This window comes from Magallana gigas, chromosome 4 (genome assembly GCF_963853765.1).
Source record: "Magallana gigas chromosome 4, xbMagGiga1.1, whole genome shotgun sequence".
Classification (NCBI taxonomy): domain Eukaryota; kingdom Metazoa; phylum Mollusca; class Bivalvia; order Ostreida; family Ostreidae; genus Magallana; species Magallana gigas.
Window position 1 is genome coordinate 4,223,069 of NC_088856.1, and position 27,277 is coordinate 4,250,345.

At 33.0% G+C, this 27,277-nt stretch overlaps 1 protein-coding gene and 2 long non-coding RNA genes across 4 annotated transcripts; 1 reads left to right on the forward strand and 2 right to left on the reverse strand.

Moving 5' to 3' along the window:
* Positions 1 to 2,306: 2,306 nt before the first annotated feature.
* On the reverse strand, positions 2,307 to 4,926 carry LOC117682466 (uncharacterized). The gene is made up of 2 exons (XM_034450054.2): positions 4,809 to 4,926; positions 2,307 to 3,794 (listed from the first exon to the last, which is right to left on the reverse strand). Exon 2 carries the CDS (start codon positions 3,786 to 3,788, stop codon positions 2,742 to 2,744), a length of 1,047 nt encoding a protein of 348 aa, XP_034305945.1. The 5' UTR covers positions 3,789 to 3,794; positions 4,809 to 4,926; the 3' UTR covers positions 2,307 to 2,741.
* Positions 4,927 to 7,141: 2,215 nt separating this feature from the next.
* Positions 7,142 to 27,194, reverse strand: LOC105321397 (uncharacterized). 2 transcript variants are annotated; one of them, XR_898952.4, is made up of 3 exons: positions 26,782 to 27,194; positions 9,919 to 10,133; positions 7,142 to 8,144 (listed from the first exon to the last, which is right to left on the reverse strand). It is a non-coding gene; the product is annotated as an uncharacterized lncRNA (long non-coding RNA). The 2 variants fall into 2 exon arrangements; XR_898953.4 differs by lacking the exon at positions 26,782 to 27,194 and adding an exon at positions 24,569 to 24,681.
* Positions 22,282 to 23,768, forward strand: LOC136274371 (uncharacterized). The gene is made up of 3 exons (XR_010712676.1): positions 22,282 to 22,656; positions 22,913 to 22,987; positions 23,164 to 23,768. It is a non-coding gene; the product is annotated as an uncharacterized lncRNA (long non-coding RNA).
* Positions 27,195 to 27,277: the final 83 nt, after the last annotated feature.

Sequence of the window (27,277 nt, forward strand, 5' to 3'; positions counted from 1 at the left end):
TGGTCACGATTTTTGTCAAATTATATTTTTCTTCTTTTATTATTTACAATGCTTTAGGAATGCTTTTCTAATGATAAAATTAAATTTGAGAGTCAGTCGTTAACTTTTAAGCAAGATACAGAGCTCACAAATATGTATCATGTAAACAAGGCCCGTGCCCTGTTTTTGTTTACATAGGTTCAATATACCAATAAAAAATCTTTTTCAACTGGTTTTTTCAACCTTCCTATTCAATTTAAACATAGATAAAGAGTTTCTAACGTTTAACACATTCAAAACGTAAACAAATTTAAAGCTTTGTTTACATGGCAAAGAATTGTAAGCTCTGCAACTCCCTTATAACTCAACTAATGGCAATCAAATGGTTGCCTAATAGGAATGCCCCACTGAAGCATTTTAAACAATTAAATCGGGAAATTTTTTTTGACCAAAATCGTGACCATACCCCTTTAAGTGACCTTCAGGACACATATAAGTACATGTATGTATATGTCTGTATGTACAAGTTTTACATTTTCTCCAAAACAACTTGGTTTAATTAAACCCGACTTGCACAAAACAACCTTGGATCAAAAACTCCTTGGTCGAAAGCGTTCGGGTAAATATCAGTTGGTTTTACTGCTTTCATGTTAGGAATCAATTCAATTCTTATTAGTTTCAAACCATTTTATATCATATACAGCGAAGACGTATTGAATTCATTGCTTATAATTCAATTTTGTGCTACTCTTTGTAGATGAAAACTGTCATTTGACTTTTAAAATGGCATCAACCTGTACAAAATTTAAATGTAACGTCAGGCAGATTCATACCTTTTTTTACTTTAGTCTTAGCACGACGTAGGCAACCTACGTTATACGATATAACATAATTTATATAATTTTAATTGAAAAGCGCGTCACAACGAAAATTAAATCATAAAGAAATTACAAATCACTTTTTTTAATATTACTAGGTGATAGTTTTGGTGTAAGAGTAATCAAATCCAGTTAAGTCCGATGGCTTTATGATAGATTTGATCACATCCCGACCATAACTATTTTCTCGTAATATCAAATATCAATATAAACCTTTGATTACTTGTATTCAAGGTATATTACAAATCAGATAAGCCAAAATTTTCCTGCTATTCAATTTCTCTAAAAATTTAATACTTTGTATTTTTAGAATAACATCTGTAGAAATTGAAAACTTAAAAGTAATCTGACCTCACAACTTTTACTCACATCACTTCAAACTCCTTTAAAACTTATCGTTGACTTTCCTTTCAGTGGAGTGTAAAATGGAATGGTCATCCCTAGAATTTTCAATGCTATTAACTTACCTTTGAAGGTGATACAAATGTTGGTGCTGCTACATATAGATGGAGCCTTTCTGTTATTTAAAGACACCTAAATACTTTGAAACGCTAACCTAAAGTCAATTCTGCTATAATTTGTAAAATTAATGATATTTTAAGACGACATTTTTCAACATTTAAAGGTCCCTATACATAAATTGTATTATTCAAATTTCAAAATTTTACTGTATGATTTCATGACCCCATTATTTACCTTTATATAAAAAAGTGAAAAAATGACTCTTGATTATCAATACATTAATTTCAATTTTAAAATACTTGATAGAGGTGAAAATTGATATAATGCTCAGATGACGTCATTCTCTTTTACTTTTGACCTTTCGATATGACCATGAAATTGGATGTTCATAAAGTGTAAAAGTCTTTACTATGAAAGGAACTTCTTATTTGATAGACAACTTAAGCTTAATTGCACAAAAAAACAAATGAATATCATTTAAATGTAAATGTAAATGATTTTTTGGGGGGTTGATTCAATGATGGGTACGATTTTATATGTTTTTCTTATGATAATGGATTGAAATTAGCTTTTACAAATTGTGATCCATTATTTTGTGCTTTTGAGAAAATATTTCAAATAATCATTACACGGATGTTTTGTACAACATTAAATTGTATGTATTGAAACTTGTTCCCCACATCATACTTCATTTACCTTAAAAAAATGTATAGAGGGTGTTTTTTTTTGCAATCATACACACACTCTTTCTGATAAATGATTAAGCTAAATCTGTTGTTTCTCGAAGCCACGGTTGTAACATTCCGAACGAATCGTTAGACCTTTGTAAACAAAGATGCAATTCTGCAAGCTCGCAAAAAATTGCGCTTTGACCTTTCAAAACAACATAAAAAACCCAGTATATGTGTATAAGTGCAAAGTTTTGATCAATAGTAGATAATACACGTACACTGCTGGACATTAATAACTACTTGTACGACGTCATTAAAGCATTTATTGTGGGTTCAAATTTATAGTCACCTATTATATTTGTTTACTTCAAAGGAAATACAATAACCTTTCATATAGCGTTCCACTTTCATCATCGATTTGTGTCAGTTTCCTCTTGTTATATTTCATTCTTAAATAACTTTTTCGTCGTGTATTGAACCTAGAATAACGGGGCGTTCTTTGTGTACATCTTACAGTGAGGTGGTATCAAAGAGCACGGACCGTTAAGCGCGGTTTTATTGCCCATGCCACATCACTTGTCATTTACACACTGCTCGCTGACCACAAACAGGGGAATCGTCTGCGTCCATGTCTAAACCCTCTTCTGATCAATGTACCATCTTGGTTTGTTTGGCTGGGTTTATTCTTTGTTATACAGTACGGGAAGATGACGACATACACGTTCAACAGTCTTTACACCTAAATACCGTGTTATCTCTTCAGCCACAGAATGTCCATAAAATGCCAATTTCCCCATAATGAGACATCGAGAGGTCGATATGTTGTTAAAGTCACCTGAGCGTGAGGATACAAGTTATGTCGAACCATAAACTCCGTGATTTTTACTCCCGAATCTTTTCCCTTGTGAAATATCCACTCCATGAAGACACCGCGAACGTCGATTGCGCTGAAGAATGCAGACGCACCCTGTAAAGCTTTCCACTCGAACCCCTCTATGTCCATCTTGATGAACGACTTATTAAACATGTTGATGACCGGAAGCTGTAATAGATCGTCCATCATCACAGAGGGGATACTGGTGTAGTGACCCCCCGTCACGGTCCGGCCTTTCTTTTTCTTGACGTCCCCCGCGTCCTCGTCCACGAATGTTCCCCCGTAGTTTTTATCGTCAACTCCAAGTTCTACGTATTTCCTATCGTTTGATAACGCATTCATCACTATAGTTATAGAGTTTTCGAAATTATTCTGCACCATAGAAGAACACACGTGTTCCACATTCATGTATAATGCGTCAACACAAAGAACTTTTCTCCCAAGTTTAGCCATTGTTAGGGAATACACTCCAATATTGCACCCTACATCTATAAAATTAATATCCGGGTCCCTTTCTAGCAGAGAGTACACTAGTTGCCTCTTGTTACCATCAAAATCCCCACCGTTAACGATTTTCCTAGACACCCATATATCTTTTCTGGGATCGTACACGGACATTTTTACAGGCCCGCCCGGGGTCTTCAGAACAGAGGGCGTGTCCACTTCAGGTTGGCTACAGAGAGTAGTATTTTGGCGCCAAGAAGTGAGATCATGTGACCATGGTGCAACCTTTGCTCTGATTGGCTGTTCTTTTTGTTGTTCCGGAAAGAAATTCTGACTTGATGAAACCAGAGGCTGCTGTTGTAGTTGGATCGTCTGCTGGTTGTTTACTTCCGATTGCTCTTGTCCTGAAGTGTACAGAAGGACGACGATCAGTGCCATTACTGCTCCTGTAACCAGTAGCTTCAGCGATGCCTTCGACATGTTTGTCTACAGAAAAAAGTTAATCGTATTTAAACAGTCATTATAAAAACACCAAGATGTTAAAAAAAAAATTGCGCTGAACAAATTTCTTATTGTATTTAGTAAATGAAAATGATGTTAAACTATTCTCTCTATGTAAATTTTCGCAAATATAATTACAACAAATCATGAATCAACAAATAAATTGATCCCGATCAGTATACGATAATTAATTTTAAATGAATATCGTGCTTTGTTTTTGCACGGAATGTTTCACTACCGGGGACATGTACTATGCATTAGTACACATCAGAATTGACAAGCGCTGACAGGTCGTGAATTGCCCAAGCCGCCACCAGACAGGATACGAACGAAATGATTTTTTTTAAATTATAATTATCAAACATAGTTTTCCAAATTGTAAGAAATTCACATTAAACTTTGGATCATTTAATAATTACAAAAGCTGTTTTTCTGTGTTATTTAGATGTTGAATTGTAGAAGTGTGCGCGTAATTTGGGTATGTATTTTAATGTGTTCTATCAATCTGTATTATGTATTTTGAAAAAAAATTACAACAACATAATAATGAAACTGACCTATAGAAATAAAAGATGACAGTAGTTAAATTACAAATTAAATTGTTCTTGTTGCATTTTACATAAAAACAGATTTGTCGTCAACAGAGTAAACTTCAACAAAGTATGTACAAGCTCATATAGCATGAGTCAGTGTTTCGCTTTGAACTAATAAAAACAGAGTTACCAAAAAATCGTTAATGTCCAAACAAGTCTGGGTCAGTAACACTGGGAAAGAATTGATTTTTTAATATCGTGTGTCCAAAGTGTCAACATTTCACGTACAGTACAGTTTACACAATGTAATTCTTCCTTATTAGCTTCACACCGTTAAAGATCAATACTGTCATCAAATTTTCTAGTATATATTTTAGTTGTTTTTAAAAGAAATCAATTAAACTTATTCATATAAATTTAAAAAAAAAAGAAAACAAAGTATATATGTACTCTATCAAATTTGTACCTGCAAAGAGCTGTCCCAATATGAGCCGTGGTGTCACCTGAGCCTACAATTCTCTATGTGGTCTCTGTCTCAAGTAATATGCCTGCTGGCTATATCGTTCTTAACACGTCACCAAGAGAACAATACCAAAAATCGCAATGTTAATCATAATTCATAACAACTAGCCAAAGGTGGCGATTATGCATTTAATTGTCATTTAGCAAGAAAATTGAACATAACATTTTTGACACTGTAATTCATTCTAAATACAAGTAATTAGGGATCATGCAGTTATCATTCAGACTGTCACAATTCGCACTGAATATTTACCAGTACATTGTAGGTCTGTACCGTGACTTACTTATATATATCGGAAATGACCAGGCGGTTTAACGAAAGCGCGACTCGATAAAGGAAGAACATGTACATTCTCGTCTCTGACCGCTGGAAACATACGACGTGTTCTTTTAATATTTTTTATGTTGAGCAAATTACTGTTTCATTTTTTCTTAACTATATTGAACATTTAGATAATAAAAACGTTTTTTCAGGGTATTTTTTCTTGTGTGTGTAGGGAACATATATAGGGTCTAAATTCAATGCAGAAAAAAAATTCTGCCGAAGATTTTTTTTTCGTAAAAATTTTGAACATTGTATGCTGCGGGGTTTTTTTAAAACAAAAAATTGGCACTATTGATGTATAACTTTTATTCCTTCTTTAAAGCTTTTGAATAAATTCAAAAGATTAACAAGATATAATTGAAAATAAGATAGACAGAATTATACAAATTTCAAATAATCTTTAAAAATGTTCCATTATGGAAGCCTATTAAATTAATTTAATTTAATTTTTTATTATTAATATTTACAAAATTCAGAGAAATATTTTGAACATCCCTGAAGTACTTGTGTTGACAATTTAAATTTCTTTTTGTTTAATTTTCACTTTTCTTATAAGAGCAGCTACAGTGTATTCTGTTACCAGAGAGCGCGCTACGCCAGCTTCCTTTACATCTCTCTCAACGCCTGAAAAATAATTCTAGAAATACCCAGAAAGTCGAGTTTCTCTGCAGTCACGCGACAAAATGCATGGCAACAACGCCGCTAAAGGTTTTAGTTATTAAGGTAGTATTTGGATATTTTATTTGCACACAAAGTAGATATAACTTATTGTTAGTTTAAGCCTTTCATGTACGCACAGGGAAGAAAAAAAAATTAAATACATTAGATCTTGTACAACCGGCTTTAATATTGACAGCAGTGAAGGTGCGTGGACCGTAGCAGGAACGAAAACTCTGAGTATAGTAAAGTTCTCCTTTCAATCAATTCATTACCTTCCAAATGAAAGCTGAATACTATAATACTAGTAAATAACAACACACTGTGTGGAATTAGCAAGACACGCTGCAGCTATTTAATATTTGACATATCAAATGTACAAACACATAATTAGGACATAAAGTTGGATCACATGATTTATTTAATACTTTAATAAAACATTTCTTCAAATTTAAACTTTTCGCTGTACGTGTCGTCCTAAACTAGTATTTAACATTATTATTTTTTCATTTTAATAACACACTTCCTTACTAATCAAATTCATTTCCCAAATTTGAATTATTATGTATTGTTGAATCATGCAGATCTAGAGGAGAAAGGGGGGGGGGGGGGGGGGGGGGTCGGGGATCCGGACCCCCCCCCCCCCCCCCCCACAACAGTCCCTTAAAAATTCAAACTCATTCAGTTTACATAATAGAATAAAAACAAATAATGACTATGAAAATTAATCAAGGGATCACATTTGTGAGTTTGATGTAAAAAAAAAAATGATATCTGAAAAACATTTAGACAAAGCTTTCCTCAGTAAGATAATATACCATTAAGAATAACTAATTATTGCAATCATGGCGCTGCCATATTGTTGAAATCCTTACCTCCCTTCTGGGTTATCTCTAAGCACCTAAGTCAGAGAGGGCAGCACCGATGCTGACGTCAGTGAGACACATCGCATTTTTACAAACGCTTAGTAACAGTGTTAAAAGCCATCAGTCTAATATGTTGAGAATTCTTTGGGAAGAATATTAATTTTTTAAAAATTAATTTATGTCGTGTTTATAATTATTTACCGGGTTTTTTCTATATCAATTCAATGATTGCTATTATGTAAGAGGCATGGTTGTGATTTTACCCAGCATGCTCCTGGTCAAAGACGACACATAAGATATGTTGTATAGTTGGAGGCGAGCCAGTTCGACATCCCCACTGTTGTAAATTCTTTAAGTATTCTATTTTAAAGTACCATGACAAACACAGGAGGCAATTCTATAAAAAATAAATAAGTCTAAAGCTTACAGTATTACTATTTGTGATTTTATTTTTAATCAAAGCACTGCTCAATATAGTCTTCTGTTTTAATATATAAAGTTAAACAAATGATTAACAATTAAATCTGACAGAATTAGCAAACAACCAGTCTGTTTTTCGAATTCACTATATACACATGTACATATAAATATCGTCAAAAATTCTATACACCCAGACTGTCAAACATAAACTGGCCAGGCCAAGGGTACGAGTACACAGGGTTTCCAGACCCATTGTTCTTGCTTGTTTTAGCAAGTTTATTAATAATAAAAATTTATTAAGTAGGTCAATATGAACTAAAAAATAATGATAAATGAATTCGAGCAACAAAGTTGAGTGGAATGATATAAATAAATACTTTTTATCGGTGAAAATTGTTTAAAAATCAAGCTACTAGTAACTCATGTATTTTCTTCTGTCGACCGACTTTGTTTTCTTTAAATTCTTGATAAGACTAGAGGATTGTTTTAATCAGTCGACACTTTTATGACTGCTTTAGTCTACGCTTGTATCTTTCAGCAACATTTCTAAAATGGGCTCTCAGTTTTCTTTCAATGTTTTCGAATTGCCGCAGAATGCTCGTTTGCGAAGAGAAGATTAGAAAAAGTACGATAAGGGAAATATGAATCGCTCTAAGCAGAAGGTCTGCCCAGCTGTTTTCGAGCAGAAATGTTTTAACACCGTCAAAAAGATATATTGGCAAACTTAGTAAGATTTTCCCAATATTTAAAGGCATGTAACAAACAGCAATGAAAAAATCATAAAGCTCATAAATGACTATCTCAATCAGTAATCTATAGATACATTTAAAAGGAGTAAATATTGCCATTGCTAGGATGTAGAGGATTTCCCAGACAATAAGGCATATGTCACGAAAAGGAGGGTAAATAACACAACGCAAAAATCCAGAGCAACTCTGAAGGTCTACGAGAAAAAAGGTAATCACCAGAACTATAGAAAACAGTTTGCTCTTCTCAGCGTAGTTTGGTGAATCTGTGAAAATATATCATGATTTTATTAGTGATCAACTGACCTTGTGAATATGAAAATAAAAGATGAATAAAAAATGAATTATAACAATGAATGATATACGAGATAAACTTCATTTAAATATTATATCAAATTAGACTATAAGGGTGATATGGAACACCTGTCAATATTAATGTGGATAAAAGTACATTATAATCAAAATACTTTCACCATTTTAGAATATTTAAATTTTACAATTTATGTAAAAAAAAAAAAGGTTTTAAATATATAATATATATAAAAATAATTATTATAAAAGCACCAGCGGGGTTATAACTATAACCTACAGATACTTAGTAGACGCTCGAACCAATTGCACTTTTATGTTAGATAACAAATTTAGGATAGAAAAAAAGAAAAAATTAAACTTGATTTCATTGTGCATTTCGATAAAAAAAGTACGTCACAATATGGCGGGGTCCCATTCCACCTAAAAGGCTTATTTTGGTCAAACTCTGTTTTTTGTTTTTATTATTTACGATGCTTAAGAAATGCATTTCTAATAATCAAATTAAGTCAGTCGTAGAAAAATAAGCAAGATATATGGTGTACAATTCTTTATCATGTAAACAAGGCCCTGTTTTTGTTTGTTTGTTTACAAAGGTTCAATATACCAGTAAAAAAAAATTCAAACTGATTTGTCTATCTTCTTATTCATTTTTAGCATAAAAAATAGTTCCTAACGTTTACACATTCATTTTAGGTCTAAACCTGGAATTTTCACTTCAACCTTCAAAATGTAAACAAGAATTGTAAGCTCTACATATCTCATTTATATACCGATAACTCCACCCCTGCGAATGTTATTGTTATTTAAATTTTAGACCACGTGGTTTTATTTGACCCTTTCAGTTTCGCAGTAAAAATCGTGCCTCGTATTTATAGTCTATTTCATAGAATCTAGGTACTTGTAATCAAATATGAAATCTAGTGGTTTATTGAATTTAAACTTTAGCTTCATTAATTGGTGAATAAAATGTGCTCTAGAAATAAACGTGACAATACAAAAAATAGTTTTGTCTGCTGTTGCAACAATTAACATGCTTAGTAGAGATCCCCTTTAGGATTAATTTTTGATCCGCGTCTGACCTAGTAATAGTAAGTATCAATAGTGAAACAGACTATACTATTTTATGCAGAATGTTCCTTAAAAATTGCTCGATATACTAAGTTTTATGCAAAACAGGCACTCATTATGTTTTTTTAAAAACATGGTATTGCACACCGCAAGCATCAAACATGGCTATGATTTTATTAAGCAAACCAAATGTTTATATTTTCAACCACTCTACACGTGGTTGAACACGAACGATAACTCTGTTCTGAATATTATCGTTCAATATAAATAGCCGCTATTTGGTGAAATAAGACATACATCTTAAAAGATTGTCATGTTTTAACATAAATCAAAGTAGGATATGATATGAAAAACGACCAGTACTTTCGTATTTTGAAAATATTATCCGAATATTTATACTTCCGCTCGGAATTTCACAGGAACTGAACAAATCTCGATGAAGTCTCGTGAACTTTCATTGGAGCACCTCTGGATTTATTACATACTTAGCAACGATAAAGAAAACATTCCGAACACATTCGCAGGGGTTACTCGGCGAATGACGCTCAAATTTCGATTGACTATTAAATATTGCCTCATTGGAGTATTGTAAACATTAAAACCGTAAAAATAAATGTTGACCAAAATTGGGACAATGCCCCTTTAAAAGATATACAGTACCATTGGAAGAAGTCTGTGCTAGTTGAATTGGTTTAAATGTAGTGATACTTTCTCTGCATAATGGACATGTTCCGTTTGTCCATGCAGAAATACAGTCGTAACAAAAAACGTGTCGGCATGGTACGCAAAAGTGTGGTTTAATGGTTTCCTCGAAACATATGGGGCAGCTTGGCATATTTGCTTTGATGGCTGGGATTTCCAAGATGACTTGATTACTGAAAAAAAAAATGTTATATACATATTCAAAAGTACATTCTTGAAAAATGACCAATTAAATGGTTGTCATAAAGACGTATCCAATAATTCGTGTTGCGGTTATCGCCCTTTGAAATCGATCGAAGCGCCGCGGAGTAAAGACACTTCCGCTTTAAACGAATCGTCATTAGAAACCGCGGTAAATCTAAACTCTTCTCGTATATTTGGATTCGCTGTTTGACAGTTTTGATATCGTTTTTATATTGCTTACATTTATTCATATTTATACGTGTTTTTGTACATAAAGACGGTACCAAGGCAGAGCTTGCAGCCTTGTGCTTTGCAGCTGTAAGAATGAAAGTGCCTGTGCGACTATCAAACGAGGAAGCTATGATTATCAAGAAGAGAGAGTACACCGACATGCTAAGTATAGAAGGTACGGTGATCTCCGATCCACTTAAACTCTCCACAGGATGGCATGGTGAAGCGGATGGTATTAAAATGTGGCCACCAGTTTACATTTCAGATGAATCCAGTTACTTTTTTAGCATCTAAGGACACAATCTCCTCCTCCAAATATCTCAATGAGTATAAAATTGGAAAAGCATATGAATTTTTTTCATCTGATTGGTTAAAGGAGTTTTTTTTACCACCCTATATCATCTGCTTCTAAATTCTGCTTACTAAGAGCCAGTTGTACTCCCTCCATGAGAGTGGCTGACCAGCAGCATACTGTCTGGACTTGCATTGAAAAAAAACACAGGAAAGATCATGTGTTCTTACTGTTCCTGTACTGCTGTGAAAGATATGTGTTAATAATGTATGAAATATTTTATAAGATGGTTAAAATAAATTTATTCTTATTTTGTTCAGATCATTAGTAAATGACTTAATTGGTCAGTTCTTTTATTATATCCCTCAAATATATGTGGACCAGTGCATGGGATTGAAGTTAATTCTATATAATGTTTTGAATTATCTGTAGTGGTTCTGGTCAACTATTGCAAACTTGTCTATTATTTGACAGATTGGGTCAGACATGCAACCATGCTGCAGGTCTGATTTTCCGTGTGGAACATGCAAATAGAATGGGATATGCAGCATGTACCTCCATGCCATGTTCATGGAATGTTCCGTCCGAAAAGACAAGTTATTGACCTAAGGAAGTTTCCAGTATGACTGTTAAAAAATCACAGTATGGAAAATTAGGTTTGTACTCATATCATCATATTATTAAAATTTATCTTTCTGAATGTTTTGACTCATGTCTGACTGATCACTTTACTCTTGCAATAACCCGCCTCGCGGTTTATAAAGCGTAAACAGTAAACTGTCCCAAGTTATATGTTATATCGTATAACATAGGTAGAAATTCAATTCATTCCTTAATATAATTTACTTATTTCAACTTCATATGATATTTTTTTAATTTCAGACCAACGTCCACTTGTTTCTTCTGTGAAAAAGAACTTTTGTACACTTGCCAGTGACACAAACCACCCATCTGAATTGGCTGATGCCTCAAAGACATTCTCCCCAACGCATGTCTCTACAAAGATTATTTTATGTTCACACACAAATGACTAATTCTATGTCATAATATTTAAAGGCATTTACATAGATATATATAATATATAATAAGCTGAACAGAGAAAGATAATTTATATTCAAATATTATATTACAGGTTACTCTGTGACATCTCTTAGCCAAGAGACACAAGGGAGTGGACACGAAAAACAGAAAGAACTACAAGAACTGGGTAAGTTTGTTTTAACTTATTTGTAAATAAATTATCAGGACAAATATTTAATGATGAAAATTATAGTGTTTGTTTATCTGAAATGTTTCAGATACATACATGTACTTAAATATTCATAGATAATTTAATTTTGTTTTACTGTTTTGTTTTAGTCCAACCAATCCCCAAAGAGCATGCCAAGGACTATGGAAATAAAGATTATCAGTCTGGCATTGTTATATCTTTTCATTAATTGTTAATAAGTAAATGAATAGAGAATGATAAGGTAAAATGAGGGTTAATTATGTACCCTTACCAATGCTCATTCCAAACATTTTTATGTGCATAATTGCCAGAATTAATCATTTATAAAATAAATTATTCTTTACTTATATTTTCATATACAATGTATTTGTATTTTTTTAAATAGGAGTTCACTTAAAAGAAGAAAAGCTTTTTTTGATGAGGTATGCAAAGGCTTTCCAGCCAAAAGAAATTGATGCGTTTCTATCAAATTTGCCAGCATATTCAGCAGATGAAATAGCAGAAATAGCAAAGCAACAAGAGGACAGGCTGAAAATTCCATATGGCACAATGCTAGGAATGGACGCATTACCGCCTCCAGGTATATATGCATGTATTTGCTTTTTTCCAGTCCATTATTTAGAAATATCAAATATTGTAATTTCATATGAAATAAACAGCAATTTATTAATTGCTAAAAATTTCACAGGAATATGAATAAGTACATTATCATATCTTCTGAACTTTAAGTCCTTCAGACTTTTGATTTGAATCCATATCACACAATTAACATTTCAACATTACTGTTTATTTTTTAATCATAGTAAAGACAAATTAAACAACTCTAAGTTTGAATTGTTTCAAAACATTTCAGCAACATCAATACATCTATTAATTTTAAGATTAAATAAATAAAAAATATACAATTTATTGTAGGTTTTACTCAGTATATACCAAGGTGAACACTATAAAGAGAAAAACCGATGAACATGTTTCAGTTTCATCACTGTTGAAACAAATAATTGGAGAAGCAAATTGTTCAGGTGTTTTGAATGATAGCTAGGACGTAAATATAAATAAAAAGAGATGAAATATATTTTGCCTTCAAAATTTGTCTCCATGAAAAATCAAGAATCATATATATTTTCAGATACACTATTGTGTAATTAAATAATGATTGATAGGTGTTTTTTTTTATTATTAATTCAGATGACACCAAGCCTTGCCCCAAAGCCATTAAACATGGACAAGCCATGGAACCCGCTGCAAAGCAGCATTACATAGGGATGATGAAAGTAAACCATACAAACTTTCATGCGCAAGATTGTGGGATCTTTATTCACCCGCAGCGTTCTTACATTGGGGCTAGCCCAGATATGTTAATATCTTGCTCCTGTTGTGGAGATGGGCTTCTCGAAGTTAAATGCCCCATTATTGCTCCATGCAATGTATGTTTACCAAATATATGTAAATGCCAAGGAAAGTGCCTTAAATACTTGCAATATGTAGATGGGTGTGCAAGTTTGAAAAAACAAGATATCTGTGAGCCAATGCTCACTAGTGATACCCCCGCTCTGATGTGAATATGCAAAATAAGCAAAGTCGACATTTAACAGAAAGCTGGCATCCGATTGGTACAGAAATATATCCCACAATATGGCATGCCTAAACAAATAGTGTGTTAAAATTTCAAGCATCTGCGATTAATAGCTGCTGAGAAATCTTTGAGGAAAATTTGTTTGAAAATTTTGGCTAAAATAAACAAAGTACTCATTTAACAGGAAAATGACGTCCGATTGGTACAAAAATATATCCCACGATATGGCATGCCTTAACCAACACTGTGTAAAAATTTCAAGCATCTGCGATAAATAGCTGCTGAGAAATCTTTGAGGAAAATTTGTTTGAAAATTTTGGCAAAAAATAAACAAAGTCATTATTTAACAGGAAGTTGACGTCCGATTGATACAAAAATATATCCCACAATATGGCATGCCAAAACAAATAGTGTATTAAAATTTCAAGCATCTGCGATAAATAGTTGCTGAGGTATCTTTGACGAAAATTTGTTTGAAAATTTTGGCAAAAAATAAACAAAGTCGTCATTTAACAGGAAGTTGACGTCTGATTGGTACAAAAATATATCCCACGATATGGCATGCCTTAACAAACACTGTGTTAAAATTTCAAGCAACTGCGATAAATAGTTGCTGAGATAAATGCGACAGAAATTTTTGTTTCGGACGGACAGACAGACAGACAGACACACAAGGGTAAAACAGTATACCCCCTCTCCTTCGGAGCGGGGGTATAAAAAACCCACTGCATATTACGCACAAATTCAGGGCCAAATGGCTGTTACAAACAGAAGTTACTGTGACTTTTTTATCTACACAAGTTATGCAACTTTTTGAGAAAGGATATGTTTTGATTTTGAGTATTGGTAAGATGTTGTTTCAAACTTAGATTATTTTTTAAAGAAATATTTGGCTTCATATTTCTTATTTGATGAAGTTCAGTTATATGTTTTAGATGACTATGAACACCAGCCAATGGAACTTGGGGAGGAAGGTAGCGTGTGCTTTTGTAGAGTTTGTAATCAGGTTGTAAAAGAGCAGGATGGCATATCTTCTTTTAGAGAGGGCAGCATTGCATGTGATAATTGTGAAAGCTGGTATCATTTTAAATGTATAACGATGACAAACTCTGCTCTACAGAACACAGACAGATGGTTATGTTCATATTGTAGTTAAATTATTGTTCCATAATATTCAGGTACAGATTCAGCATCTATCTATGAGAAAATGTTCTTGTATTGAAGAATTAAGAAAATGCTTTTAACTTCTGAAATTGACTTCAGGTCTTTTAGAATACTGTATAAGTTGCTTATAAGGAATGTTCTATACATAATATTTAAAGTTAAGTATAATGAAGGGCAAGGAGCTTGCATGACATTATTTCTACTCTAGCTATGTACTCAATGAAATTTCTCTGACCTTACACTTAGTTGATTATATTGTTTGCATTGTTCAGTATCTTGGCAGTAGAGGGTACAGGTTGCAAAGGCCTGCAACAATGCGAACAATTTCATCAGAGAAATTTCATTCTTTAGTATACGAAAACACTTCATTCTTCTGATAGCTTGTTCGATATATATTCTTCTATTTGCTATTTGTTTAGTTTTGACAACTTCTTGCTTTGTAAATTGAAATGCTCCACGCCTACCATGTGGTATCAGAAGCTCAGCATTCAACAAAGTTTTTCCGTTATTGGAAAACCCCTGTCTGCCAAGACTTTATCATATGGTTCAATGAGTTTTAGTAAACCAGAATTCACAGTTATAAATTTATCACTGGTACGACCACCCCATCCCCATCATTCCAGAAGGAGTAATACTAACTAAGTATTTTGCTGTATTGTGGTACGTGCTTGTAGTCACTCCATGTATCAATACAAACTTTTGGGGTGTCTCAGGAAATATTTCAGTACAATCGATGATGTGCCTGACCGAGTTATAATTATGCTTGATTTCTGAATGAGGGGGTAAATTTTCCCTCACCATATCTTTGGTGGGATTAAACACTAGATAAAAATATGTATGTTGTAAAAATATTTGAAATATTTTGTTTTGAAATCCCAAATCTCTGTGCTAAATCTTCATTCAATAAGCCTAATCTAATTTTCATCAATGTAAGAAGAAGCTCATTCTTTACAGATAGGCTTCTTTTTCTTCCCCTGTTCTGTCTACTAAGTTTGTTTTTCAGTGGGTGACTTAAAAGAGATGGGCCATTCCAGTAGTGGACTTTAGATAGATATGGTTTTATTACACTCAGTATAGCTTCAAAAGCTTGTACACTAGGAATGCCTGTGTAGAATCTGATTTGTTCATCTGTTCTAGGATATGTTCTAGGATCTTCAAATCCAAAAGGTTGGTCCATCCTTTTTAGCAGTTTGGATTTTAAGGACTTATTTTCAACAGACAATTTGGTAATTTGTGCTCTTAACTTTTTGATTTCTGCATCCTTTCTTATACAAGAGGAACGATGGCAGTTATCATAATCATGATCCATAGCTTACAGTGGTGGACACATTTTAGCTAGATAGTACAATGGTAACAGGTTGTGACACACAGTTTGATGGCTCAGTTTTAGGCTTTTTTGCGGGGGTGTCATTCTTTAAAGTAATTTCACGTGTTTTAGGGGGCTTTCTGGGAGCACTCGCTGTTTGTGAATGGCCTAGATTCAATGTTGGATATGGGTTTTTCAAAGTAGGGATACTGTCAACAAAATGATTTGAATATATTCTGGAGTCAGAATTGGGAAGCCAGTTTTTTGGGGGGATTTTTTGGATCCTTTCTGTTAACAAATTTGATCCATACCTGTCTTTTATCCACTTCATCCTCAGAGGGAAATGGATATAACTGAAATGGAGGCTTGCAAACACATGGATATTTTCCAAAGTTACTGGAATGTATTACACAAATTTTGCTCCTCCAGATGTTAAGTCTGGTTCCCCCATTTGAGCAACCAATTATACAACAATTTCTTTTTGACATGTTAAAAGACAAAGGTACATGTATACCGGTATATATACTGTTACCTTCTAACAAATATCTTAAGCAACAACAAAAAAATAATTAAAACTGAAGCACAATTTTGTTTAAAGCACAAGCATATATACATTTAGCTGTTATGCAAAGAAAAGTTAGAGGATAAATGCAGAAGCAAATGAAATAATAAATTATCAATCACTTATATTGTAGTTCACAAAGCTGATAGGTGCAGGCATACAGTTAAACTGTTTTTGATGGCAGGGTAGGGTTAAACACACACATAAAGAACGCGCACAAGTTGTTAGTTGCACACAGAATAAATTAGTGGCAGGACAAGTTGCATTTAAACATCATTTTTCATAAAGGATGTTTTGAACAGCATGGTCATAAAATCTAAAATTGATTTTTGAAAATAAATATTATCATTTCCTTGTAGCAAAAGAAACTTTGTCTTTCCAATAAAAAAAATGAATTGAACAATTGAAAATTGATAAATCAAATATTCTTTTCCTTTTTATAATTATCAGTATAGAAAAATCAAATTCAATTGAATTTTTTATCTTTAAGTTTGTGTTAGCTTGCCGAACTGTTAGTAGCAAAATTGAATTATTGAATTATAGAATCAGGACAAATCATGCATTAAAGAAAAATATGACAAAATAACAATGTACCCTCATCCCATTTAAAGATACATGTTAATTTATCTTTGTTCAGTTGTGAAAAATCATCAGCTGTAACCTGATAATTGAACCAACAAACTATGCATTCCATAAAACAAAACTACTAATGTTTAAAATATAGGAAGCTGTAAAGAGTCTCTATCATGCAAACAATTTGCAATTGAAAAGTAAAAAGTACTGCAGTAAGAGAAGAAATTGTGGTTAGATTTGGAAATAAACCAATGATAACTGTTTTTCTAGCAGCCACTATGCACCGAGCCATCCTGGCAAGCTGGCCTGTATCCATTGTCCTAAGCCCTATTTACCACAATGCCCCCTTTCTTTACACATGTATGTAATGCCATGCTACAGACAAACCAATACCTTTTTAGTAGCAAGGCTGTAAGAGAGTATATTGTGGTTGCACTAGAATTCTGAGCTTGGATACTAGCATACTAGTATAAAAGTTGCCCTACCAATGAGCTAACCAAACAGTCATCAAAGGTCTCTACCCCATCCACCACAAGTCATTCTACTCATATGCAAGTGCAAGCTAGGGCAACCCTGACAGTGAATTAACGCATAAATACTCCAACTGTTTTATACACTTTGTCAGGAAGTAGTAACTAAGTACTTCCTTCCAATATGGACTTGCACAACTTCCTTTTTAAGAATTGCAATATATTTCATTCTGATTCAACACAAATTAACTTGCACAGAATGCTTACCAAAGGGTGCGTCTTTTAACCCCAAGGAACCCCAAGGAACCCCAAGGAAACCCCAAGGAAACCCCAAAGAACCCCAAGGAAACCCCAAGGAACCTCAAGGATACCCCAAGGAACCCCAATGACAAAAATTAATGAATTTTAATACTGTAAATTCCTTATATTACGCGAGTACTTAATTCCGCGATCTCGCTGGTTTGTATCAAATCGCGAGAATATAAAATCGCGAACGCGGAACTTTTTTCCTTATTTCTTATCGTTCTCAGCTCTCAAAAAATAATGGCGAGATTTTAAAATTCGCGAAGGGTGTTTCTCGCGATTTTACGCGGATATTAATTACTCACGTTTAATTAGGAATCTATAGTACCCAAGGGGTCTTATTGGACTTCAAGGGTCACCTCTTAGTACCCCAAGGGTACCCCAAGGAACCCCATGGAACCCAAATGATAAAGTTATTAACAGTGATACCCCAGGGGTCTCATTCGAATCAAAGGCTCACCCCAAGGTACCCCAGTGATAGAAATTAATAACTATTTATACCCAAGGGGTCTCATTTGAATCCAAGGGTCACCTCGTAGTACCCCAAGGAACCCCAAGTATACTCATTAGAACCCCAAGTAACCCCAATAATAGAAATTAGTAACTAGTGATACCCCAGGAGTCTCATTATACCCCTATACCCCCACAAATGAAGTTTAAGGGGGTATATTGGTTTCACCCTGTCCGTCCGTCTGTCCGTCTCTCTGTAGATGCAACTTTGTCCCCCCTATAGAATTTTTTACTACTGCATGGAACAGTCTGAAAATTTGTACCTATGTTGATCACCATCTGAAGATGTGCACCTGTAATTTTTTTAGGATCAGACAAGATTAAATGATTTTATGGCAGTTTTCATTTTCCTCATTCTATATATTGTTCACTGATGTTGAAAAGTAAGGGAGGTAATCCTTACAGACTTTATTAATTAATTTATAGCATTAAAATACCCTAAAATATATTTAAATAAATACATTCAAATGGAGGTTTTTTGTCTTTATGCGTTAACTAAATTTATCTTTTATAAGTATTCTATCAACTGACAATGCAGAATTTTTGTTTTTCAATGATGAATTCTTAGGAGCTGGCTTAATTCATTTGTCCCAAGGGGGCCATTATCTGAGCCATGGTTTAGATGGAGCATGTGTGTATGGAAAATTGATAATCTGTAAAATGGGCAGTGGCTTTGGGGCTAATTTAAAAGGAAATAAATAATAACATTATTAAAATAAAGAAGTGAACTATTTTTAGAAGTTGTTTAAATTTATTAGTCATGCAAGTAAATTGATGAAGTGACCCTATAGGGAATTTAATATAAATTATAGATTTAAAATTACTGATATGATTGTAGTGTTTCCGCAATTTTAAAATTGTTTGTAATATTAAATTTTCTTTCTTACATATTTTTACATAGTATGGTGATTATGGTAATGTTTTGGGAGTTTATTAAATTTAACAAGCCTGTCAAAGAAAATCATATATAAAGTCCTATGGGATCAATTTTCTGATATGGAGTTCCACTGTACCATAGCAGAAAGTGAGGAAATATGACATCGTAAAGACAACCTTTTTCTGCCATTTTTGCATTTTTAGCATAAAACAGCCTGTTTTCAAGCAGTTTTTCTTTCAGAAAAAATAGAGAACATGCTTGAACAAACAAAATATTTTAATCAGAGATGTATCTAGCCAAGGCTAATAAGTGACAAAAAAAATTTCCCTGTTCAAGCATGCCCTCTATATTTCCCATTCATAAAAAGATAGGAAAAATGTAAATTTTTGACTGATTTTGATTGAAATATAGAAAAAGCGTCACTTCTGACTTCATTTTCTGCCAGTGAGTGCAAAAAAATAAAAAAAATAGGTGAAAAATAAATTTTACATCAACTCTTCTAAAATATAACATAACATATTATTGTACCTGAAACACTTTAAAAAAATGCGAATAATGGGGGCCAAATTTAACTCATATCATATATATAGTTCTTTCGTACTTCAAATCACCATCTACCAGTTGAAGTGGGAAGATGGGAAGGTATCCCATTAAATGAAAGATTTTGTCCTCTCTGTTACAAAAAAATGTATAGCCGATGAATTTCATTATATTTCAGAATGTGATGCAATATCACAAGTCCGAAACAAATTTATAGACAAAAATTGTTCGGCTAGACCAAATGTGTTTTAAAGTATTACATATTAGAGTATCCTTGGGGTTGTATGGTGTATCAAGAGTTATAAATCTGTATGATTAGGGTATCTTTTGGAGTTCCTTGGGATTTCTGTGGGGTTCCCTAGGGTTTATAGAGGTTTTTAGAGGCGTGTCTGGGATACCAATGAGTCCCCCGTGGTATCAAGAATTTTTAATTTGAATTATTAGGCTATATCCTTGGGGTTCCATTGGGTTCTATGGGGTATCAAGTTTTATGAATCTGTATTATAAGGGTATCCTTTAAGTTCCTTGGGGTATCCATGGGGTTCCGTGGGATACCTAATGGTGTCTGGGATATCAAAAAGCCCCGAGGGTGTATCCAGAGATATAAAATTGTGTTATTAGGGTATCCTTGGGGTTCATTTAGGTATCAAAAGTTATATTACTTGGTATCCTTGGAGTTCCTTGAGGTATCCATAGGGTGTGTCAGGGATAACAATGGGGTATCTGTATTATTACTATTAGAGAACTATTAGGGTATCCTTTAGGTTTCATGAGGTTCCCTGGGATACCTTGTGATTTGTCTAGGATATCAAAGAGACCCAAAAAGTATCAAGAGATATAGTGTATCTTTGGAGTCCCATAGGATATCAAGAGTTATAAAATTTATACAACCAATACATGAATAAGAGTATCCCTAGAGTTCCTTGGGGTATCCGTGGGTTTTGTCTGAGATACCAATGAGTCCCTATGGGTATCAAGAATTTAAATTTGTATTATTAAGTTATCCTTTAAGTTCCTTGAGGTATCCTTGGGGTTCTGTGGTGTATCAAGAGTTATGAATCTGTATTATTAGGTTATTCTTGGAGTTCCTTGGGATATCCCTGGGGTTCCCTGTGATTCTTAGAGGTGTATCTGGAATACCAATGAGTCCCCAGGGCTATCAAGAGTTTTACATTTGTATTACAATGTATTAGGGTATTCTTGGGGTTCTATGGAGTATTAAGAGTTATGATTCTGTATTATTAGGGTATTCTTGGAGTTCCTTGGGATATCAATGGGGTTCCATGGGATTCCTAGAGGTGTATCTGGAATACCAATGAGTCCTCAGGGTTAATAAGAGTTTTAAATTTGTATTATTAGGGTATCCTTCATCTTCGCTAGCCAAGGGTTTACGATCCACTCTGCTCCTAGCCCTCATGAAAAAAATTTTCTGAAAATTTCCTTAAATTCACTGAAATATATCTGAATCATATCTGAAAAATTGCTTACTACCATTTTGTGCCTCTGAACCAGTTCTGAACACATTTCAGCAATATTGCTGAACTGTCTGAAAAATCTGAATTGTTCTGAATTTGTCTGAAAAATCTGAACTGCTTTGAAAATTGCTGAAACAGTCTGAACTCTATCTGTATAGTGCTGAAACAGTCTGAACTATTCTAAATATTGCTGAAATACTCTATATTAAGCATTACCATAATCCTAATGTAATTTTTTGTCTGAAACAATTGTTTAAAATCTGTTGGAATTTTGATGCTGATCAATTCTTATAAATATGAAATTCAATGCTATTTAAATGCTGAAATATGTCTGCAATTGAATACCGGCATTCCAAACTGATGCACTTTTCAGAAAAGAATTAAATTTCACCAATATTTCATTTAAATAAACAAAAAAACTTAACAGATTATTTCAAATGGCGCTGAAAATGTGTGAATTCACGTATCAATGTGTACCATAATTTTACTAATTTAATAATTAGCTCAAACATTTCAGAAGTTGCTACTATACAAACCAATCAGAACTACAAACTGTTGTAATGACAGTTATACCATTATAGCTCCTCTTTGTAACTTAGTTCTCTCTAGCAGATATACAAGTTAATACTACAGTATATAATTTGTTTCAGGAGTGATTGTTTACCTCGTTTATTTAGTGTGCAAGTTGAAACACAAAATTTCGTTTACGAGCGATTGGCATTGCTGTAGCAAAAAACTAATGAGCATTTAACAGACACGTAATAAAACTGTTTCTTGACATTTCCCAAAGGTCCATTCACAAAATCATTCATTTCTTATCTGCAAAAACACCTGCACTCAACCTGCAACTTCGCTCGGACTTTGAAGTGTCCGCCATTGTTAATGAGGTATCGAAGCAATTCGTCACCGTTACATAACGCTCACTGAACTTCATTACATAAAAGTCATTCTATTACATCAAAACGAAGATTTTTTTTATCAAAATTACAATAAAAATTATAGCAACAAACTAGGATGCGAACGTTTTGTTTTCAATGTTTATACCAAAATGAATTAAAAATAAAACTAAACAAAAAATTGGGGAGGGGTGAAATTAAATAGTAACAACTTGAGTACTATTAAAAGATAACTAGTTTCTGACAGTTCTATGTCTGCTTTTAAAGCTATTTGATTCAATTTCCCAGGTGTTTATAATAGTTTTGCATATATTTAAACCAACTGTAAATGATTAACTTATTTTTAATCCGGAATTATATCGGATTATCATCGAGTTGTTTTGCATACACTACGTCATTTCCGCCCAATGATGACGCACTTTTGATGGGAGCTACAAGCAGACGGATTTGAAAATTCAAGGATTTATACATCAATTGATGTTTTATAGCGGGATATTTCTAAAAGAGGTAGGATACACTATAGATTAAAAGCCATTAATTAATATATGGAGACATTTATTCATGTGATAAATGGTTTTTTTTTGTATCTAAAGATAATTTAATGATTGAATTGTAAACAATGTTTGTAATCTACACCAATTCTAATGTTATGCTACAAATAAGTCTTATGATTTAATGAAATATGCCAAGCTGTAATCTCATGTAATTTATGATGCATAGGAACTTTACATTGTATATAGATTGTTTTTTGCACCACTCATAGTTGCTGATCATATGCAGAAAAAAAATAGGGAAGCTGAGACCTGCAAAAACTGTTCCCAAAATAACGATGATAAAGGTGAGAAAAAAATGGAATGTATATTTATATTGTACATGTATATTCTAATTTGCATGTATAAATTTGCATTAAAGGTTAATAAATCTCTTAATTAAAAAAATAGCATTATGATTATCAGAAAACATGTAAAATCTTGCATGTTAATTAAATCATAAATTCCTGTATTTCTGTTTCAGGATGGTAAAAAAAATCAAACTGCACAAGAAGCATTAGGACATTTAAAGAAGTTTCAGGGAGAGGCAGATAAGTGATGTGGGAAAAATGTGTATTTAGAAAAATATGAATAAATTTAATTTGCTTGAAAATCCTATTCATTTGTACTTCTTTTCATTTTTGATAGATTACAGAGGTAATAGAATAGTGCTGAAATAGTGATGAATATTCGCTGATAAGGTTCTGTAATATTGCTGAAAATTTTCTTAAAAGATGCTGTTATTTTACTGAAAATTTGCTGCAATATTGCTGAAACAGCACTGAAATTGTGCTGAAGAATTATTGATTTGTTGCTGAATTGTGTCTTAAATACTGCTGAAACATTGCTGAGTAATTGCTGGAAAATTTTCTGAACTTTGCTGAATGCTGAAAACTGTCTGGAATGTTCCAAATTCAGACAGATTTCAGAATTGTATTATTTGCTGAAAAAATACTGAAATATTGCTGAAATTTTTGCTGATTTTTTGTTCAGCACTTTCTGAAATCTGTCTGGAATGTTCCAATTTCAGTCAGATTTCAGATATAAAATTCAGAAAAATTTCAGATAATATTCAGGACAAAATCAGCAAGAAATTCATATATGTTTCAGCAAAAAATTTACATGAGGGAGAGGAGCAGAGTGGATCGTAAACCATTGGCTAGCGAAGATGGGTATCCTTGGGGTTCTATGGAGTATCAAGAGTTATGTTTCTGTATTATTTGGGTATTCTTGGAGTTCCTTGGGATATCCCTGGGGTTCCCTGTGGTTCTTCGAGGTGTGTTTGGAATACCAGTGAGTCCCCAAGGGTACCAAGAGTTTAAAATTTGTATTATTAGGGTATCCTTGAGGTTCCTTGGGGTTCTATGGTGTATCAGGAGTTATAAATCTGTATTATTAGGTTATCTTTGGGGTTCCTTGGGGTATAATTGGGGTACCAAGGGTAAGGGGTGACCCTTGCACTCTAATGAGAGCCCCTTGAATATCAATAGTTATTCATTTCTGTTATTGGGGTATCCTTGGGGTTCCTTGGGGTTTCCTTGGGGTTTCCTTGGGGTTCCTTGGGGTTAAAAGACGTGCCGCTTACGAAACATTGATCATACAGGGGGATATTTATGTCTTATATCATTTGTGACGTCTATATTAATGCAATAAAATATCGCCTTGGATAAATAAAATTAGATATAGCTTTATAGCCAGTATCTTAATAATCCAACAAATACTAAGGTTACGTACTTGACGATATCATGAATGTAAATACATATATGGCTCTGACGATATGCACAAGGATCCTTTGATAATTACGAAGAAAAATATAGTATTTGACAGCATTTGCATTATAAACATTATAAAGACTTATGTAGAGTTCATTTACTTTTAAAACAGCTTACATTTCATTCACGACGGGGCTTTCATCTATCAACTTTCCTCAACTTTCACTTTAACGCTATCGAAACCGGAAGTATGTTTACTCCAATCAGGAACGATAACTCCGATAAAAAACATGGCCGACGAATTACTGGATACATGTATAGAGCAATACTTATGACAAATTAAGTTTGAATATTTAAGAATACCTATAACGTCATTGAAATTTGATTTTTAAACAAAGCCAATACAAAGCAATAATGTAGCCCTCTCCCGATTTGTTTTCTGGGGGGGGGGGGGGTGGCTACATACAAACTCCATAGGATCTCCATAATTGTGCAAATGTTGGAATGATTCACTCCCACAACGATTTCTGCTCAAATCGTATATAAATAACAATACCATTTGCTTGAACTCAAACATTGTAGTTGTGTATGGCATAAATTAATCCGAAAATATCAAATATATCCCATATATTTGTTATTTTTCATGTTTGTCAACAATAGAAATTGAATTTGGTCGCCATGTTTACTGACCTTGATCAGCTTTATTTTGAGACAGTCAATGATAATTCAGGAGCCGATCATATTGGAACTACCCCATTTTTAACATAAATAGCGCGGTAAAAATGAATTTTTTGAATACGTTACTGTATATCACATTGTTATCAAACAGAAGTAAGAAAAAAGATTTTGTTAATAAAATATTCTTTGATATACATGTATGTAGAGTAACTTTGTCGGTTTAATGTAAATAAGGTCTAAACTGTCAAATTAGTTAAAATATAATATATTATATGCTCATAATTAAGCTGTTGAAAATGAAGATATTTTTTTAAAAAGCAACAAACCTGAACCAAACAAACTACAAAATGCTAATTTCCTTAAAATTCACCTTTTATTACAGTATAAGAAACACTTTGAAAATGAACATTAAAATTTAACAATAAACAGTTAAATGTTTACCTGTATAAATGTGTGTAGTTTACTCCAACAAGCCCGGTAATAAATAACTTTAATCCGATAAGATATCAGTTTGCATTTGAATTACATGTAGAAAAAAACATGATAAAGACATTTACATCACATAGATAGAAACGGAGTCCTTTATTTGAATGTGATTACTGTTTATGTGTGAAGTTTATGACAAAATTGTGTACGTAAATGGAAAAATTGATACATTGAATTGATATAAGTACATAGTATATATTGTACATTCGTTATTGAGAACAAGACGAAAACTAACGGCGAGAGTTCTGTCAGGCTACGTGAACAGTTTCAATAACTTCATAAGATTTGAGATTTGATTGTTTAAAAAAAATCTTGGTTATTTTAATCGTCTAATTATGATATTGGTAATGATAAAGATTCTAGATAGTAAGTCATTTAAAGCTACAGCAGATAATTTTAGAGGGGGGGGGGGGGTTATTACAGAAAATTTAAGCTTTTTGTGTGTGTAATGACGTTTCTAAATAAAACATAAATATTAGTATTAAAAATGAATACAGAAAATTGATACGAGTTTTAAACAAAGTTGGCATAATCTCAAATACAATGTAATGCTAGAATACCATTCATTTTGTAGCTCAATATGTATTTTAGTTGCTTTATCATCAACTTATTATATATTTCAAGTAATGACATACTTAAAAAAATGAAATATTCAATTTTAGATTGAATATTTAGCGACATTTTAAAATTATAGTCGTGTTATTTTTTATTTGTCGGTAGAAGTAAAGAAACATTTAAGCCAAGTGCCAAAAAATAGCATACGTAAATCTTAAGTAAAGTATAGATGTCACATATGCAGTAGGTTCACGAAAAGTACTAGCGTAGAGCTATCTTTTACGCATCATTTTGGTCCATGCATATTTTACAAATCTTAATAAATTATAATAATTGATCTAGAGTGTCCTCTCTGAAGTTTTTAAAGTAAAATAAGATGAGAAATGCTTAATATTTTAATTCAGCTGGGTCACTGAGGTGACCTATTGTTGTTGTTCCTCGTCCGTCGTCGTGCGTTAACAATCTTTCATTTTAATTTCTTTTTGAAAAGTACAAGGCCATTCATAACTTTAATCGTTTGAAGCATAACAAGGGCACCGCTAAGCGGAGCATCCCCTCGCGACATGAGTTATTGTGTGTAGGGATGCATTATTTAGCAATATATAGTTATGTTAATGAGAAGACCACATTCTACTAACCCCTTCATTACTGCAAAAACTACATTTTTTTACCTGTACTAGATCTAAATCCCAAAAATATCTAGTTGATGATTTGAACTGCTTTCTTTCACTTTGGTTTCCAAGAAGTGAAGCGGAAGATCGATAACTCTTACTCAGAAATTTCGATTGATAACTCGTATACAAAATTGATTATGACATTGATTTAATGAAATAATAATTTGTAATAGTATTAATGGTTTGGAAAGGCACATGCATTTTTTATTTGTTATTTTACAGAAGTGTGCAATTTATGATAAATATTTTTTAGTTTTGAACGATTTTGTCATAATGTATGCCCCCCCTTTACAATGGTGTAATTTTATCTAAGTTTTTGCATAAAAATTTGACCAATTAATATGACATTGCATTTGTTTTAATCTTTTACAATGAGGCAAATTTGTGCAAAGGTTGAGGAAATTCTATTGGAAGGTTTTTTTTATAAATTTACTAGAAAATTGAAATGGAGTGCACACACACACACGTATACATACATACATATATACATACA